General features: G+C 40.1%; 3 protein-coding genes, 1 long non-coding RNA gene and 1 pseudogene across 4 annotated transcripts in view; 2 read left to right on the forward strand and 3 right to left on the reverse strand.

Moving 5' to 3' along the window:
* LOC127906332 (rho-related GTP-binding protein RhoF-like) overlaps positions 1 to 874 on the reverse strand; it is a 14,707-nt gene extending 13,833 nt beyond the window's left edge. The window contains exon 1 of the mRNA XM_052458059.1: positions 725 to 874. Coding sequence (XP_052314019.1) covers positions 725 to 800 — 76 coding nt within the window. The 5' untranslated portion in view covers positions 801 to 874. The remainder of the gene's footprint in view (positions 1 to 724) is intronic.
* Positions 1 to 11,131, reverse strand: part of LOC127906329 (rho-related GTP-binding protein RhoF-like) — a 46,820-nt gene extending 35,689 nt beyond the window's left edge. The window contains exon 1 of the mRNA XM_052458054.1: positions 10,891 to 11,131. Coding sequence (XP_052314014.1) covers positions 10,891 to 11,032 — 142 coding nt within the window. The 5' untranslated portion in view covers positions 11,033 to 11,131. The remainder of the gene's footprint in view (positions 1 to 10,890) is intronic.
* The window catches only part of LOC127906327 (transmembrane protein 120B-like), a 17,209-nt pseudogene extending 446 nt beyond the window's left edge, over positions 1 to 16,763 (forward strand).
* LOC127906334 (uncharacterized) lies at positions 4,445 to 5,246 on the forward strand. The gene is made up of 3 exons (XR_008060899.1): positions 4,445 to 4,643; positions 4,868 to 4,936; positions 5,169 to 5,246. It is a non-coding gene; the product is annotated as an uncharacterized LOC127906334 (long non-coding RNA).
* The window catches only part of LOC127906333 (rho-related GTP-binding protein RhoF-like), a 51,165-nt gene continuing 41,057 nt past the window's right edge, over positions 7,997 to 18,104 (reverse strand). The window contains exons 2-4 of the mRNA XM_052458061.1: positions 9,797 to 9,906; positions 8,822 to 8,956; positions 7,997 to 8,610 (exon numbers count right to left, since the gene is read on the reverse strand). Coding sequence (XP_052314021.1) covers positions 8,446 to 8,610; positions 8,822 to 8,956; positions 9,797 to 9,906 — 410 coding nt within the window. The 3' untranslated portion in view covers positions 7,997 to 8,445. The remainder of the gene's footprint in view (positions 8,611 to 8,821; positions 8,957 to 9,796; positions 9,907 to 18,104) is intronic.

An 18,104-nucleotide genomic window follows, 5' to 3' on the forward strand; every position in this document is an offset into this window, starting at 1 on the left:
AGTGTTGGTTCCATGAGCTGAAATGAAAGATCCCAGAAATGTTCCATATGCACAAAAAACTTATTTCTCTCAAATTGTCTACAAATGTGTTTATATCCCTATTAGTGAGCATTTTTCCTTTTCCTAGACAATCCATCCAGCTGACAGGTGTGGCATATCAAGAATTATACAGCATGATCATTACACAGGTGTACCTTGTGCTGGGGACAATAAAAGGCCACTCTAAAATGTGCAGTTTTGTCACAACACAATGCCACAGATGTCTCAAGTTTTGAGGGAGCGTACAATTGGCATGCTGACTGCGGGAATGTCCACCAGAGCTGTTACCAGAGAATTTAATATTCCTTTCTCTACCATAAGCCACCTCTGTCGTTTTAGAGAATTTGCAGTACATCCAACGGCCTCTCAACCGCAGGCCACGTATGGTTTTGTGTGGGCAAGCGGTTTGTTGAAGTTAACGTTGTGAACCATAACCCCCAAGTGCCCCATGGGGCGGTGAGTTTATGTTATGGGCAGGCATAAGCTATGGACACTGAACACAATTGCAATTTATCGATGGCAATTTGAATGCAGAGATATGTGATGAGATTCTGAGGCCCATTGTTGTGCCATTCATCCGCCGCCATCACCTCATGCTTCAGCATGAAAGTGCACTGACCCAAGATCTGTATACAATTCCTGACATCTGAAAATGTCGCAGTTCTTCCATGGCCTGCATACTCACCAGACATGTCATACATGGAGTACGTTTGGGATGCTCTGGATCGACGTGTTAGACAGTGTGTTCCAGTTCCCGCCATTATCCATCAACTCCATACAGCCATTGGAGAGTGGGACAACATTCCACAGGCCACAATCAACAGCCTGATCAACTCTATGCGAATCAGTCAAATGACTGATTTCCTTATGAATTGTAACTCACTCAGTAGAATCTTTGAAATTGTTGCATTTTATATTTTTGTTGGGTATAGTATCCTGGGGTATGCAAGTCAGGTTTACTTGAATTGGTGCAGCTAGCTAGATTTTAATATATGGAAATTTGGCCAGTGACTGGCAAACGTTAGCTCGTTAACTAGCAATAATAGCTTGTTGAGGTCATAATAACAAGCAAGCAAACTAGCTAGCTCAGGTTGATAACAATGATTAGTAGCTAGCTAGTTGTTTTTATAGTGAAATCTCCCAAATTGTAACCTTGGCGCAGTTAAATCAGTCAACCAATGCAGGTATGTAGCAAATAAGGGTCACTTTACCCAGGGTGCAGTGGCTTCTTTCCCTCTCATTTCCTTCTTGACACCACTTGAAAGGACAGGATAAGTTCAAAATAAAATAATTGCCGATTTGACAGTCTCTGCTATCAACATATTTGAGTACAGATGAAACATCCTTCGGTAATTTATTTCCATTTTATTTATAGGAAACTCACAAAGTGTACAGGCAGAAGCTCGATGAGCTCACCAACCTCCAGGCAACATGCAGCAGTGCCATTAGTAAACAGCGGAAGGGTCTAAAAGATCTCGGGCACAGTCTGTGCAAGTAAGTAGCCTACTCTTAGTGCTGTCAGTTGACACAGAATGGTTGTCTTATTTTCTTGTACCAAAGGTCCCCATAAGTAGGACCTGAGGGTTTAAAGGTTTAATTTTCTTCGACAGGTGCACAAAAACAAGTGATGAGAAAGAAACGGAACTGATCAAAGACATCCAAATGCAAATTAAAGACAAAGAGAACTTCTTCTTTGATATGGAAGCCTATTTGCCAAAGAAGAATGGGTCAGTGTATTTGATGACTTGATTATTACATATTTTGGTTACAGATGTTGCCATATGAGGGTGTCAAAGCATATTGTAAAATGTTTGTCTCTTTTCAGATTGTACTTAAATTTGGTGCTTGGCAATGTGAATGTAACACTTCTCAGCAACCAGGCAAAGTAAGTGTGCTTTAACAAAATATCTGTATTCAGTCACATCCCCATGGTTTCTGCTTATGACCCCTGTTTGTTCTATTCTCTGGAGCAGATTTGCCTATAAAGATGAATATGAGAAGTTCAAGCTTTTATGACAATAATCTTGATGTTTGGGGCCATAACCTGTCTCTTTTTGCTCAATTACCGGTGAGTTGGCTATGTTATGCATTTGATGTTTCCTTGCAGCATCTTTTAATGTTTCATCAAAGCGAAGTAGTTGTAAATGTCTGTTTTGTTGTTGCAGTGTCACAGATGAAATCTTCAACTTCTTGCTGGTTTGGTACTACTGCACTTTGACCATAAGGGAAAGCATCCTCATGAGCAATGGGTCCCGGTGAGCTACTAAGCTTTTATGTGATTTTTTATTTATTTATTAATTTTTTTACTCTGTGAGATCAAAATACTTTACCAGTGTGCCTACCAAGTTATGCTTCTTTATTCTAATTCCACTCCATGTGTCCTTTCAGGATCAAAGGGTGGTGGGTTTCCCATCATTATGTCTCTACCTTCCTATCAGGTGTAAAGCTTACCTGGTAAGTGTTTTATTTTTATTTTTTTAAACTTTGAACACTTTCTTTGAATTGCTGTTGGTCAAAAGCAAAACATCTGTTGGCAGTTGCCTTCAAAGGTTTTCTGACAAGCAGTTTGATTGATTAACGTTATCCCATCACCTGTATTGATTGGTTCCTCTGTTTGCTTCTTCTCAAAGGCCAGAGGGGTCCATGTATCAGATGTTTAGAAGTCAATTCCTTGCATTCTCCATTTACCAGAGTAAGCATCTACTTTTTCTATTTATACTGAACAAAAATATAAATGCAACATGTAAAGTGTTGGGCCTATGTTTCATGAGCTGAAATAAAATATCCTAGAAATCTTCCATGTGCACAAAAAGCTTATTTTCCACAAATGTGTTTACATCCCTATTAGGGATCATTTCTTCTTTGCCAAGATAATCCATCCATCTGACAGGTGTGGCATATCAAGAATTAAACAGCATGATCATTACACATGTGCACCTTGAGCTGGGGACAATAAAAGGCCGCTCTAAATGTGCAGTTTTGTCACACAACACAATGCCACAGATGTCTCAAGTTTTGAGGGAGTGTACAATTGGCATGCTGACTGCAGGAATGTCCACCAGAGCTGTTGCCAGAGAATTGGATAGTCCTTTCTCTACCATAAGCCACCTCCAAACGTAATTTTAGAGAATTTAGCAGTACCTCCAACCGCAGACCATATGTAACCACGTCCGTCAGCCCAGGACCTCCACATCCGGCTTCTTCACCTGTGGGATTGTCTGAGACCAGTCACCCAAACAGCTGATAAAACTGAGGAGTATTTCTGTCTGTAATAAATAACTTTTGTGAAGAGAAACTATTTCATATTGGGTCGGTTTGGCTCCCTAGTGGGTGGGCCCCTGCCCAGTCATGTGAAATCCATTGATTAGGACCTGCTGAATTTATTTCAATTGACTGATTTCCTGATATGAACTGTAACTCAGTAAAATAGTTGACATTTTTGTGTTGCGTTTAATAGTCTTGTTACGTAACTATTGTGTTGAGGAAAAAAATCAAAACACAATACAGCCCAAATTACTGTAATGTAAGTGCATGTCATTGCTCAAACATTATTGGTTGTAAAGGTGTTTCATACATATTATATTTATCCATCCTTTTGTTTTTCAGGCTTTGTGCATTTTCTTCAATATTACTACCAAAGTGGCTGCTTATACCGGTTACGAGCTTTGGGGAGAGAAATCAGTTGGACCTCACAGTGGGTAAGATGAGCTCCTTTTCAGTTAGGAAAGCTTCTAAGGCTTGCTTTTTGGTTATGACTTGGGAAACCCCTGTGGGCTTTTGAACCATTTACAAGACAGTTGTGTGTGTTAATAGTTGTTGCAATAAAGTGGGCCACAAGCAACCCCATGACTACAAAAATGGGACGACGGTGGGGTTTTACCATTAAGCAAGTTGTTTTTCTTCCATGTTGAGTGAAATCCCAGTTGTCGGAATACCTTGCAGAACATCACACTCTTTGAATCTCAAGTTTTCCTTTCTACTGGCCAAAATTGCAATTATGATATACATTTCTCTAGTTTATTTCTATCTGGCTGACCACAGAGAGCTGATGGATAACATCTCACAATCAGTTTGCAGCTGCCCTTGAACAGAGTATTGGTTCTGACATACAGAATGTTTAGCTCTGTTTTTGCTATAGCTTACTGTATTATCCTTACCATAGTGTGTCTAATGATTAACCTGTACCCTTGACAAAGCTTTTTAAACTGGATGTAAACTTTCTGTAGTTTGTGCCTTCCACATTTTCCACCATTAGTATATGTATGCGTGTCTGTTTTGCAGAGGGGTTTCAGTCATGGATATGGAGAGGGCTCACCTTCCTCTTGCCATTTCTCTTTTCGGCCATGTAAGTCAAACACCAGACCACCACGCAGCTCCTCAATATGGGTTCAGTTCAGAGGTTGTTTACATTTATTCCACCTTTCTACTACTTTCAACTCAAGACATTGACGTATCAGGCTTAATATCTTTTCTCAACAGTGATGAACTTAAACACAATTGTATTAATTGGTCATCCAGGGATGAGGTCGGGTTAGTCTGGGTGTGTGCCAGTGTGTTTCACACAGACTGGGATGAGAGTGGGGTGGGGAGACGGTCAACTGAAAGTAAGAGGTTATTGCAAAATCTGTTACTGTTGTAAATAAAGTCTGCCCAACATGACTGCAAGGCTTTAATTGTGTTCCTTATTCCAGTGAATAAGATGGTTATTTCTGCTGTTTATACATTTACATGTACACACTCCAGGGTAAGCTTCCATGCTCGTGTGCTTGAATAAGGTTTCAGGTCTTGGACTGAGCTTTTCTCTCTCTCTCTCCAATCCCCTTCACAGTTCTGGCAGCTGTACAATGCTATGACTCTGTTTCGGTTGGCAGGACATGAAGACTGTAAAGAGTGGCAGGTAAGGACAGAAATACTACCCTACAATCTCTAAGTCCATTGTTTTCAAATACAATACAGTACAACATGTCTCTACTTCCAGCCCGTCTTGTGCAAGCTCGTCTAGAATTTTCTTGTAACCTATGCTCGTTACAAGACTTCTCTCTGACGCTGGAAGTTTAACCTTGTGATGTCATTATACTAAATGTCATGAATACATGTCATTCCTAGTGCCTTTGTTTGTATCTTTTCAGGTATTTATGTTGGCACTGACATTTCTTGTCCTATTCCTGGGGAATTTTCTCACCACATTAAAAGTTGTTCATCAAAAGATCCAGGAAAATCCAGAAAAGGTGCAAAAGCAGGAGTGAGAGAGTCTGACTACAGCTCAGAACTCCAAGTGGCCAGTAACCAATAAGCAAAAGGGCACTTTGACACGCACAGCCGATGGAAAGATGGACGGCAGAGGGTTTGTGCCAGGAAAAGACAGAGCAGAGAGACCAATGTGTCTCGGACCGTGATGACAGCTGCAACATTAACCAATAATCTTGGCTGAGTGTGCTTTTGTTTCCGATAACCTGTCAATGTCCTTGCTACACATGCAATCACAACACAGAGCAGCTTTCGTCTGGCAGATGAACCACTGCGATCCTGGACCATTTGAGGCTTGATCCTTTTAGATTTAGTGAGTGGACAGACTAATTATGGTGTTGATGTTTTTAGGTCGGAGCATGAACTACATGTACAGAGAGCCACTCTTCAAACTATATGCAACTCAACAAAGACAAGTAGCATTAGGTCAGGGTTTCCCAAACTCGGTCCTGGGCCCCTCCAGGTGCACATTTGAGTGTTTTCCTAGAATTACACAACTAAATCAAATAATCAAAGCTTGATGATGATTAGTTGGGTATTTGAGTCAGCTGTGTAGTGCTAGGACAAAAACAAACGTGTACCTAGGGGGGCCCATGACTGAGTTTGAGAAACCCTGCATTAGGTCATGAGAAAGGTGAGTACCTATAAAAGTATATGTAATGTGTGGTCATGTCACTACTTCACATAACTGTTATCGGTATGGCATATTCGAATACGTCCAGGGCACAGCCATTTTTTCACTGTTATTTGTAACTACAAGTGTCTGTCGTTTTGATGTTTTTCAGTAAAGATGCATTGACCTATATATTTCTCCCCGGTGTGCTGTTGAAAGTTAACCCATTTGCTTATTTCTGGATAGTGACATGTCTATATTATATAAACTAAAGCCTGCTTCTTATTTCAGCAAGGTACCAGCCAGGACATAACTGATCATACATTTACACATTTTTAAATGATGCGTATACTAAAGATACTGACCAGGTTTGAGTATACAAGGGTTTCTCTTCTGTAGTGGTCTGCACCTTGCTTAGCTGAGTGCCTGGTGGTGTAACATTTAAGACACAGTGGATTCAGCATAGAGACAAAAGTCCATATTTTTTAAATCCTGTAATCTGGTTCAAAATGATAACTCTTTCAATTAATTATTATTTGAGAGACTTGTCCAAATCAGGTTGTGCAAGACGATGCTGGTTGTTTGAGTTCACCTTGATCACAATATGCTGTTAAGGTCCACAACAAACAATTGCTGCTATGAGCACTGGTACTGTGCACAAATGATTGGCAATAATGTCTTGAGCACGAATGTGCTGGAGTGATCAAGTGTATTTAACTCGGCTGACATACATGGTATGTATAGTAACGCGTCCACTCTGAACTATGTACAATTCTCAAGAGTTTTTGTACCCATTTTCAGCATTTAATTTTTTACTGTTATTAGATGTGCATTTGAACAAAGTCTAAACTTGTATTACTTAGTGACAGGGCTTTCTAAATGCCTTATCTCTCACTGTAGCCTGTCACAATTGCGTGATGTATGTTTTTGTTCCATTTGGAATCAAGTGTTATGTTATTGGGGAAAATGTAAGGTCTTGGACTTTTAGTCTTTTCATTAAAAAAAAAAATCTATTGTACTCTCGAAGGGAACCACTTTTTGTTACACTTGTAGGAAAAAGCTAAAGCATGTTATTGAATTTCACATTTTGGTCTAATGGTCAGCTGTCAAATCTGCCACAATGCAGTACACAACAGATCCTATTTCCTCATGTATTGTTAGTTTGGTTTAATGTTCATGTCATGGATTGTCCTAAGACTAACTTGTGCCTGAATGTACACCTGTAACAAGAGACACTGGACAAAATCATTTAATTTATGCTGTCTCTTACTGCTTTTTCACACTGTATACATGGCTGTAAGACAAATAAAACATCTGATTAAAATATTTTGTCATGTCTTTTCATTATGTTTAGTTGTGTCATTTAATTGATTGGGCTGATTTATTTTCAACATGACCTATGTTAATATTGAATCAGCTTCGCTTGATGGTAGCTGTTCCCTCTTGGGGGAATATACTTATGTCAGAGCCATTTATTTACATACATGGATATATATGGCTCTGTGTAATGTAATGTGTTTCTTTCCTAAACATACATATCAATCAGCATGTCCATATTATTCAGTTATCTAAGTAGGAAACACTGCCTTGTCTTTTTTTATAGCATCCACCACTAGTGGGCACTGTCATTTAATTTAGTGACCTGCAATAAATATTTGTCCAGACTCCAGCTTTGAAAGGAGCTCATTTCTAACAGCTTTCAACCACAGTACATTGCCCTGACAATATAAAAGGTGCAGCATCACATTGTACTCAGATGGTGCACTGTGTATCAACATGCTTAGTAAGCACGGTCACTGATTAGTACTTATCATCCACTGCAGAAAGGGTAAGCCGCTTACATGAACATATGTAACGGATATTTTCCCTGAGTAGGTAGGTATCCATTAACAGACAACTTCCTGAAACAAATCTTGCCAGGTGATAGTGATCAGTGGACCAGAGCTGTGAGGAAGAATTATTCAAGGTAACACAGTACATTAAGTAGGTCAGTGCCTCGTCCTAGAAATGGAACTGCTACAAAAAAATGTTTTACAAATCAACCACTCAATGATCGTGAGAGATGTTAAAAAAATAAACACCACAAAAGGCCAGCAATAGGCATAAGTTCTTTATAAAAGTAAAAATAGAAATTCAGTAATTGATAAAAGGATATTTGAAAAAAGGTATATGAAGTACAATCTCAATCTGCTTTTATATGCCAATTTACACCCTGGTCTAACGTAGCTAGTAATTAACAAAACCACTCTAGAATCCCAGGATAGAGCTTGTGCCATAGAACTAGCAGGAATTCCATCTCTATCCTAGCAGATCTTAGTAGATATTAGTTCAGTGTTCAATATCATTGTTCAGATCCCAAAGGCATGAATTGGTTGGGGATAGAACAGGCTCTTCTTGAAATTGAATTAGGATGACCCAGGATGTGGCAAGCAGTTGTTTATAATAGACAAGCAGCAGAATGTGTAGCTTTGGCATGTAAGACCAGAGGACAGTGTCCCCTGTTGTGTCAATGGACTTCAAACCTCTGTCCTTTCACTAGAACGAGGTCACAGGATGACACAATGCCTCTTCTTCGTACGTTGTCTTGCTCTGCGGCTTGATGCCAGGGCTTTTTTGGTGGCATCTCTGAAAATGTCCTCTACGTTCTCCCGGTATTTGGCTGAACACTCTAGATAAAGCTCAGCACTCATATGCCGCCTGGTCTCCTCACCCTGTGGAACCAAACAATGAGCAGTCACTGGATGACAGGGAGTACTGGACCAGAATTGGAGACTGGTAAACAGGGCAAAGCAGAGAAGGTTTTCTAGGATCAAGCATTTGAAAGCCATTATCCATAATTCAAATGAAATGGTTAAAGTCAAAGCACCACACCTCAAGTTATGTGTATAAACCCTGTCATCAGGGGGACAGGTTGATCCTCACCTGTGTGTAAGTGATGGGAGCCTGGTCCATGGCTTTTAGCCTCCTGGTACGCTCCTTATCCTTCCTCAGGTCAGTCTTACAGCCAATCAGAATGACAGGAACATCGCGACAGAAGTGGTTCACTTCCGGGTACCACTGTGTGAGACAGCAGAACACAATAGTGAATGTAGAGGTAAGAGGTCAAGTTAGGAAGGATCTCAAACTGTCACATTGGGATTACACTCGGGATCATGGTGTTTGCATACTGTGTGTGTGTACTGTTTTCATATTTTCATTGACTGGACCCATAAACAATTAACGCTAAGTTTCATCAATGACCAAACAGAGGAAACAGATACTAATAAAATAGCCTACAAAAATACTACATTGACAGGTTGTTTGGTTTGGCTCTACGTCTACCCAGGTATCGGTTCTACAAGTAGGCGTGTTTACCCCCTCCCTTGCTGTAATGGTTTGTGCTTACAAAGTCTCACTCTGACTGCATTCCCCTTGACTTTATCACATGGCATGCATTTATGGCTCTTTATTGACATCTCCCTGCTCATTGAGGGAGGCTTCCAGCACATTCCCGTCTGTTTTTCAGGCCAAGCCACTGGGGTCAAAGTTCATGTGCTCTGGTTGAGTCACAAGTAGCGAACAAAGTCAAAGGAATGTACACAGTCACATCAAAGTCAATCTCCAACAATCATTCATCAAATTCCTGCCTAGATGTGATGTCTAACCACATAAGTGGTGAACTCGCAATCGCTTTCCCACCTCTCTGTGGTGACTAATGTTGTGATTGTTTATTTGTACCGACAATACTCACTAGATCTATTATGCACTGTACCGGGATCCTAGCAAAACATGCAGGCCCTTAAATTCACTGTGGTTAGCTGCTTACTTAGTGTTGGCTGTTGTTGGGCAGAATATGAATGTCATTGGCTGTCACTGGATAATGTAATATCGTAGATTAATCATGATCAATGAGCTTACCTTGATTAAGACATTTTCAAAACTGGTGGGGTTGGTCACATCATAACAAACTAACACCAGGTTGGCATTCTGGTATGAGAGTGGCCTCAAACGATCGTAATCATCTTGGCCTGAAAAAATGGACACACAAATACACTCAATGTAAACTAGGATAGGATAAGTAATCCTTCTCACCCCCCTTTTAAGATTTAGATGCACTATCGTAAAGTGACTGTTCCACTGGATGTCATAAGGTGAATGCACCAATTTGTAAGTCGCTCTGGATAAGAGCGTCTGCTAAATGACTTAAATGTAAATGTAATGTAAATGTCTGTGACCAAGCGTTCTATCCCCATAGCAACCAACTTGTATAGACGTACACATTTTCCTGTCAGCGTTTGCGCTGAGTCAGTAACATTTTTAGTTCTTGTAAATGTATTATACTGCTCTTCAAATCATTATCCAAAACATTTTTCTCAAACAGTAATGTGAAGCTGTTATTGTAGTAGGTGTTCCTGTCTAGTATTAATATTTCTGCACTTTTAGAAATGTGACGTCACGAATGGACATTTGAATATTTGGGCGGTCTGACGCATGCGCGCAGCGTGACATGGAAAAATAATCTTGAACAGCTGTAGCTACCATTCTTATTATGCCTCAGTGGTAGCTACCAAAAATACAACTGTCTGCGGCTGTACTGTAGCCATCTGGAGGTTCTGTACAGGGAGTCGGAGGAAGCGAAATAGCTAGCTCGTGCCGCTAACTGTCACAATGTCCCTGCAAAGGTGTCAAACTGATTGGGAAGAAATTGACCAAGAGTATCAACAATTACAGGTAGGCCTATGTGAAGCCTGTTTGACAGCTAGCTAACGTTAGTGCGTAGCGTGACGTGTACTACCGTCAGTTCGACAAGAGAGGAGACGATATAGCTACGATTGTCAACTCAGTTTAGTAGATTGCTAGCTAGCCTGTTAGTTCGTTTGCTAGCTAGCTGGTTCAGTTAACCTTTGTCAAATTAGTATGCTGGGTTATCGGATAACGTTATAATTGTACACAATATTTTGTATTCAGGAACTTTCTAATATAATTATGCTGAACAAAAATATAAACGCAACATGTAAAGTGTTGGTTCCATGAGCTGAAATGAAAGATCCCAGAAATGTTCCATATGCACAAAAAACTTATTTCTCTCAAATTGTCTACAAATGTGTTTATATCCCTATTAGTGAGCATTTTTCCTTTTCCTAGACAATCCATCCAGCTGACAGGTGTGGCATATCAAGAATTATACAGCATGATCATTACACAGGTGTACCTTGTGCTGGGGACAATAAAAGGCCACTCTAAAATGTGCAGTTTTGTCACAACACAATGCCACAGATGTCTCAAGTTTTGAGGGAGCGTACAATTGGCATGCTGACTGCGGGAATGTCCACCAGAGCTGTTACCAGAGAATTTAATATTCCTTTCTCTACCATAAGCCACCTCTGTCGTTTTAGAGAATTTGCAGTACATCCAACCGGCCTCTCAACCGCAGGCCACGTATGGTTTTGTGTGGGCAAGCGGTTTGTTGAAGTTAACGTTGTGAACCATAACCCCCAAGTGCCCCATGGGGCGGTGAGTTTATGTTATGGGCAGGCATAAGCTATGGACACTGAACACAATTGCAATTTATCGATGGCAATTTGAATGCAGAGATATGTGATGAGATTCTGAGGCCCATTGTTGTGCCATTCATCCGCCGCCATCACCTCATGCTTCAGCATGAAAGTGCACTGACCCAAGATCTGTATACAATTCCTGACATCTGAAAATGTCGCAGTTCTTCCATGGCCTGCATACTCACCAGACATGTCATACATGGAGTACGTTTGGGATGCTCTGGATCGACGTGTTAGACAGTGTGTTCCAGTTCCCGCCATTATCCATCAACTCCATACAGCCATTGGAGAGTGGGACAACATTCCACAGGCCACAATCAACAGCCTGATCAACTCTATGCGAATCAGTCAAATGACTGATTTCCTTATGAATTGTAACTCACTCAGTAGAATCTTTGAAATTGTTGCATTTTATATTTTTGTTGGGTATAGTATCCTGGGGTATGCAAGTCAGGTTTACTTGAATTGGTGCAGCTAGCTAGATTTTAATATATGGAAATTTGGCCAGTGACTGGCAAACGTTAGCTCGTTAACTAGCAATAATAGCTTGTTGAGGTCATAATAACAAGCAAGCAAACTAGCTAGCTCAGGTTGATAACAATGATTAGTAGCTAGCTAGTTGTTTTTATAGTGAAATCTCCCAAATTGTAACCTTGGCGCAGTTAAATCAGTCAACCAATGCAGGTATGTAGCAAATAAGGGTCACTTTACCCAGGGTGCAGTGGCTTCTTTCCCTCTCATTTCCTTCTTGACACCACTTGAAAGGACAGGATAAGTTCAAAATAAAATAATTGCCGATTTGACAGTCTCTGCTATCAACATATTTGAGTACAGATGAAACATCCTTCGGTAATTTATTTCCATTTTATTTATAGGAAACTCACAAAGTGTACAGGCAGAAGCTCGATGAGCTCACCAACCTCCAGGCAACATGCAGCAGTGCCATTAGTAAACAGCGGAAGGGTCTAAAAGATCTCGGGCACAGTCTGTGCAAGTAAGTAGCCTACTCTTAGTGCTGTCAGTTGACACAGAATGGTTGTCTTATTTTCTTGTACCAAAGGTCCCCATAAGTAGGACCTGAGGGTTTAAAGGTTTAATTTTCTTCGACAGGTGCACAAAAACAAGTGATGAGAAAGAAACGGAACTGATCAAAGACATCCAAATGCAAATTAAAGACAAAGAGAACTTCTTCTTTGATATGGAAGCCTATTTGCCAAAGAAGAATGGGTCAGTGTATTTGATGACTTGATTATTACATATTTTGGTTACAGATGTTGCCATATGAGGGTGTCAAAGCATATTGTAAAATGTTTGTCTCTTTTCAGATTGTACTTAAATTTGGTGCTTGGCAATGTGAATGTAACACTTCTCAGCAACCAGGCAAAGTAAGTGTGCTTTAACAAAATATCTGTATTCAGTCACATCCCCATGGTTTCTGCTTATGACCCCTGTTTGTTCTATTCTCTGGAGCAGATTTGCCTATAAAGATGAATATGAGAAGTTCAAGCTTTTTATGACAATAATCTTGATGTTTGGGGCCATAACCTGTCTCTTTTTGCTCAATTACCGGTGAGTTGGCTATGTTATGCATTTGATGTTTCCTTGCAGCATCTTTTAATGTTTCATCAAAGCGAAGTAGTTGTAAATGTCTGTTTTGTTGTTGCAGTGTCACAGATGAAATCTTCAACTTCTTGCTGGTTTGGTACTACTGCACTTTGACCATAAGGGAAAGCATCCTCATGAGCAATGGGTCCCGGTGAGCTACTAAGCTTTTTATGTGATTTTTTTATTTATTTATTAATTTTTTTACTCTGTGAGATCAAAATACTTTACCAGTGTGCCTACCAAGTTATGCTTCTTTATTCTAATTCCACTCCATGTGTCCTTTCAGGATCAAAGGGTGGTGGGTTTCCCATCATTATGTCTCTACCTTCCTATCAGGTGTAAAGCTTACCTGGTAAGTGTTTTATTTTTATTTTTTTTAAACTTTGAACACTTTCTTTGAATTGCTGTTGGTCAAAAGCAAAACATCTGTTGGCAGTTGCCTTCAAAGGTTTTCTGACAAGCAGTTTGATTGATTAACGTTATCCCATCACCTGTATTGATTGGTTCCTCTGTTTGCTTCTTCTCAAAGGCCAGAGGGGTCCATGTATCAGATGTTTAGAAGTCAATTCCTTGCATTCTCCATTTACCAGAGTAAGCATCTACTTTTTCTATTTATACTGAACAAAAATATAAATGCAACATGTAAAGTGTTGGGCCTATGTTTCATGAGCTGAAATAAAATATCCTAGAAATCTTCCATGTGCACAAAAAGCTTATTTTCCACAAATGTGTTTACATCCCTATTAGGGATCATTTCTTCTTTGCCAAGATAATCCATCCATCTGACAGGTGTGGCATATCAAGAATTAAACAGCATGATCATTACACATGTGCACCTTGAGCTGGGGACAATAAAAGGCCGCTCTAAATGTGCAGTTTTGTCACACAACACAATGCCACAGATGTCTCAAGTTTTGAGGGAGTGTACAATTGGCATGCTGACTGCAGGAATGTCCACCAGAGCTGTTGCCAGAGAATTGATAGTCCTTTCTCTACCATAAGCCACCTCCAAACGTAATTTTAGAGAATTTAGCAGTACCTCCAACCGCAGACCATATGTAACCACGTCCGTCAGCCCAGGACCTCCACATCCGGCTTCTTCACCTGTGGGATTGTCTGAGACCAGTCACCCAAACAGCTGATAAAACTGAGGAGTATTTCTGTCTGTAATAAATAACTTTTGTGAAGAGAAACTATTTCATATTGGGTCGGTTTGGCTCCCTAGTGGGTGGGCCCCTGCCCAGTCATGTGAAATCCATTGATTAGGACCTGCTGAATTTATTTCAATTGACTGATTTCCTGATATGAACTGTAACTCAGTAAAATAGTTGACATTTTTGTGTTGCGTTTAATAGTCTTGTTACGTAACTATTGTGTTGAGGAAAAAAATCAAAACACAATACAGCCCAAATTACTGTAATGTAAGTGCATGTCATTGCTCAAACATTATTGGTTGTAAAGGTGTTTCATACATATTATATTTATCCATCCTTTTGTTTTTCAGGCTTTGTGCATTTTCTTCAATATTACTACCAAAGTGGCTGCTTATACCGGTTACGAGCTTTGGGGGGAGAGAAATCAGTTGGACCTCACAGTGGGTAAGATGAGCTCCTTTTCAGTTAGGAAAGCTTCTAAGGCTTGCTTTTTGGTTATGACTTGGGAAACCCCTGTGGGCTTTTGAACCATTTACAAGACAGTTGTGTGTGTTAATAGTTGTTGCAATAAAGTGGGCCACAAGCAACCCCATGACTACAAAAATGGGACGACGGTGGGGTTTTACCATTAAGCAAGTTGTTTTTCTTCCATGTTGAGTGAAATCCCAGTTGTCGGAATACCTTGCAGAACATCACACTCTTTGAATCTCAAGTTTTCCTTTCTACTGGCCAAAATTGCAATTATGATATACATTTCTCTAGTTTATTTCTATCTGGCTGACCACAGAGAGCTGATGGATAACATCTCACAATCAGTTTGCAGCTGCCCCTTGAACAGAGTATTGGTTCTGACATACAGAATGTTTAGCTCTGTTTTTGCTATAGCTTACTGTATTATCCTTACCATAGTGTGTCTAATGATTAACCTGTACCCTTGACAAAGCTTTTTAAACTGGATGTAAACTTTCTGTAGTTTGTGCCTTCCACATTTTCCACCATTAGTATATGTATGCGTGTCTGTTTTGCAGAGGGGTTTCAGTCATGGATATGGAGAGGGCTCACCTTCCTCTTGCCATTTCTCTTTTCGGCCATGTAAGTCAAACACCAGACCACCACGCAGCTCCTCAATATGGGTTCAGTTCAGAGGTTGTTTACATTTATTCCACCTTTCTACTACTTTCAACTCAAGACATTGACGTATCAGGCTTAATATCTTTTCTCAACAGTGATGAACTTAAACACAATTGTATTAATTGGTCATCCAGGGATGAGGTCGGGTTAGTCTGGGTGTGTGCCAGTGTGTTTCACACAGACTGGGATGAGAGTGGGGTGGGGAGACGGTCAACTGAAAGTAAGAGGTTATTGCAAAATCTGTTACTGTTGTAAATAAAGTCTGCCCAACATGACTGCAAGGCTTTAATTGTGTTCCTTATTCCAGTGAATAAGATGGTTATTTCTGCTGTTTATACATTTACATGTACACACTCCAGGGTAAGCTTCCATGCTCGTGTGCTTGAATAAGGTTTCAGGTCTTGGACTGAGCTTTTTCTCTCTCTCTCCAATCCCCTTCACAGTTCTGGCAGCTGTACAATGCTATGACTCTGTTTCGGTTGGCAGGACATGAAGACTGTAAAGAGTGGCAGGTAAGGACAGAAATACTACCCTACAATCTCTAAGTCCATTGTTTTCAAATACAATACAGTACAACATGTCTCTACTTCCAGCCCGTCTTGTGCAAGCTCGTCTAGAATTTTCTTGTAACCTATGCTCGTTACAAGACTTCTCTCTGACGCTGGAAGTTTAACCTTGTGATGTCATTATACTAAATGTCATGAATACATGTCATTCCTAGTGCCTTTGTTTGTATCTTTTCAGGTATTTATGTTGGCACTGACATTTCTTGTCCTATTCCTGGGGAATTTTCTCACCACATTAAAAGTTGTTCATCAAAAGATCCAGGAAAATCCAGAAAAGGTGCAAAAGCAGGAGTGAGAGAGTCTGACTACAGCTCAGAACTCCAAGTGGCCAGTAACCAATAAGCAAAGGGCACTTTGACACGCACAGCCGATGGAAAGATGGACGGCAGAGGGTTTGTGCCAGGAAAAGACAGAGCAGAGAGACCAATGTGTCTCGGACCGTGATGACAGCTGCAACATTAACCAATAATCTTGGCTGAGTGTGCTTTTGTTTCCGATAACCTGTCAATGTCCTTGCTACACATGCAATCACAACACAGAGCAGCTTTCGTCTGGCAGATGAACCACTGCGATCCTGGACCATTTGAGGCTTGATCCTTTTAGATTTAGTGAGTGGACAGACTAATTATGGTGTTGATGTTTTTAGGTCGGAGCATGAACTACATGTACAGAGAGCCACTCTTCAAACTATATGCAACTCAACAAAGACAAGTAGCATTAGGTCAGGGTTTCCCAAACTCGGTCCTGGGCCCCTCCAGGTGCACATTTGAGTGTTTTCCCTAGAATTACACAACTAAATCAAATAATCAAAGCTTGATGATGATTAGTTGGGTATTTGAGTCAGCTGTGTAGTGCTAGGACAAAAACAAACGTGTACCTAGGGGGCCCATGACTGAGTTTGAGAAACCCTGCATTAGGTCATGAGAAAGGTGAGTACCTATAAAAGTATATGTAATGTGTGGTCATGTCACTACTTCACATAACTGTTATCGGTATGGCATATTCGAATACGTCCAGGGCACAGCCATTTTTTCACTGTTATTTGTAACTACAAGTGTCTGTCGTTTTGATGTTTTTCAGTAAAGATGCATTGACCTATATATTTCTCCCCGGTGTGCTGTTGAAAGTTAACCCATTTGCTTATTTCTGGATAGTGACATGTCTATATTATATAAACTAAAGCCTGCTTCTTATTTCAGCAAGGTACCAGCCAGGACATAACTGATCATACATTTACACATTTTTAAATGATGCGTATACTAAAGATACTGACCAGGTTTGAGTATACAAGGGTTTCTCTTCTGTAGTGGTCTGCACCTTGCTTAGCTGAGTGCCTGGTGGTGTAACATTTAAGACACAGTGGATTCAGCATAGAGACAAAAGTCCATATTTTTTTAAATCCTGTAATCTGGTTCAAAATGATAACTCTTTCAATTAATTATTATTTGAGAGACTTGTCCAAATCAGGTTGTGCAAGACGATGCTGGTTGTTTGAGTTCACCTTGATCACAATATGCTGTTAAGGTCCACAACAAACAATTGCTGCTATGAGCACTGGTACTGTGCACAAATGATTGGCAATAATGTCTTGAGCACGAATGTGCTGGAGTGATCAAGTGTATTTAACTCGGCTGACATACATGGTATGTATAGTAACGCGTCCACTCTGAACTATGTACAATTCTCAAGAGTTTTTGTACCCATTTTCAGCATTTAATTTTTTACTGTTATTAGATGTGCATTTGAACAAAGTCTAAACTTGTATTACTTAGTGACAGGGCTTTCTAAATGCCTTATCTCTCACTGTAGCCTGTCACAATTGCGTGATGTATGTTTTTGTTCCATTTGGAATCAAGTGTTATGTTATTGGGGAAAATGTAAGGTCTTGGACTTTTAGTCTTTTCATTAAAAAAAATCTATTGTACTCTCGAAGGGAACCACTTTTTGTTACACTTGTAGGAAAAAGCTAAAGCATGTTATTGAATTTCACATTTTGGTCTAATGGTCAGCTGTCAAATCTGCCACAATGCAGTACACAACAGATCCTATTTCCTCATGTATTGTTAGTTTGGTTTAATGTTCATGTCATGGATTGTCCTAAGACTAACTTGTGCCTGAATGTACACCTGTAACAAGAGACACTGGACAAAATCATTTAATTTATGCTGTCTCTTACTGCTTTTTCACACTGTATACATGGCTGTAAGACAAA

The sequence above is a fragment of the Oncorhynchus keta genome, chromosome 12, assembly GCF_023373465.1.
Source record: "Oncorhynchus keta strain PuntledgeMale-10-30-2019 chromosome 12, Oket_V2, whole genome shotgun sequence".
NCBI classification, from domain to species: Eukaryota; Metazoa; Chordata; class Actinopteri; order Salmoniformes; family Salmonidae; genus Oncorhynchus; species Oncorhynchus keta.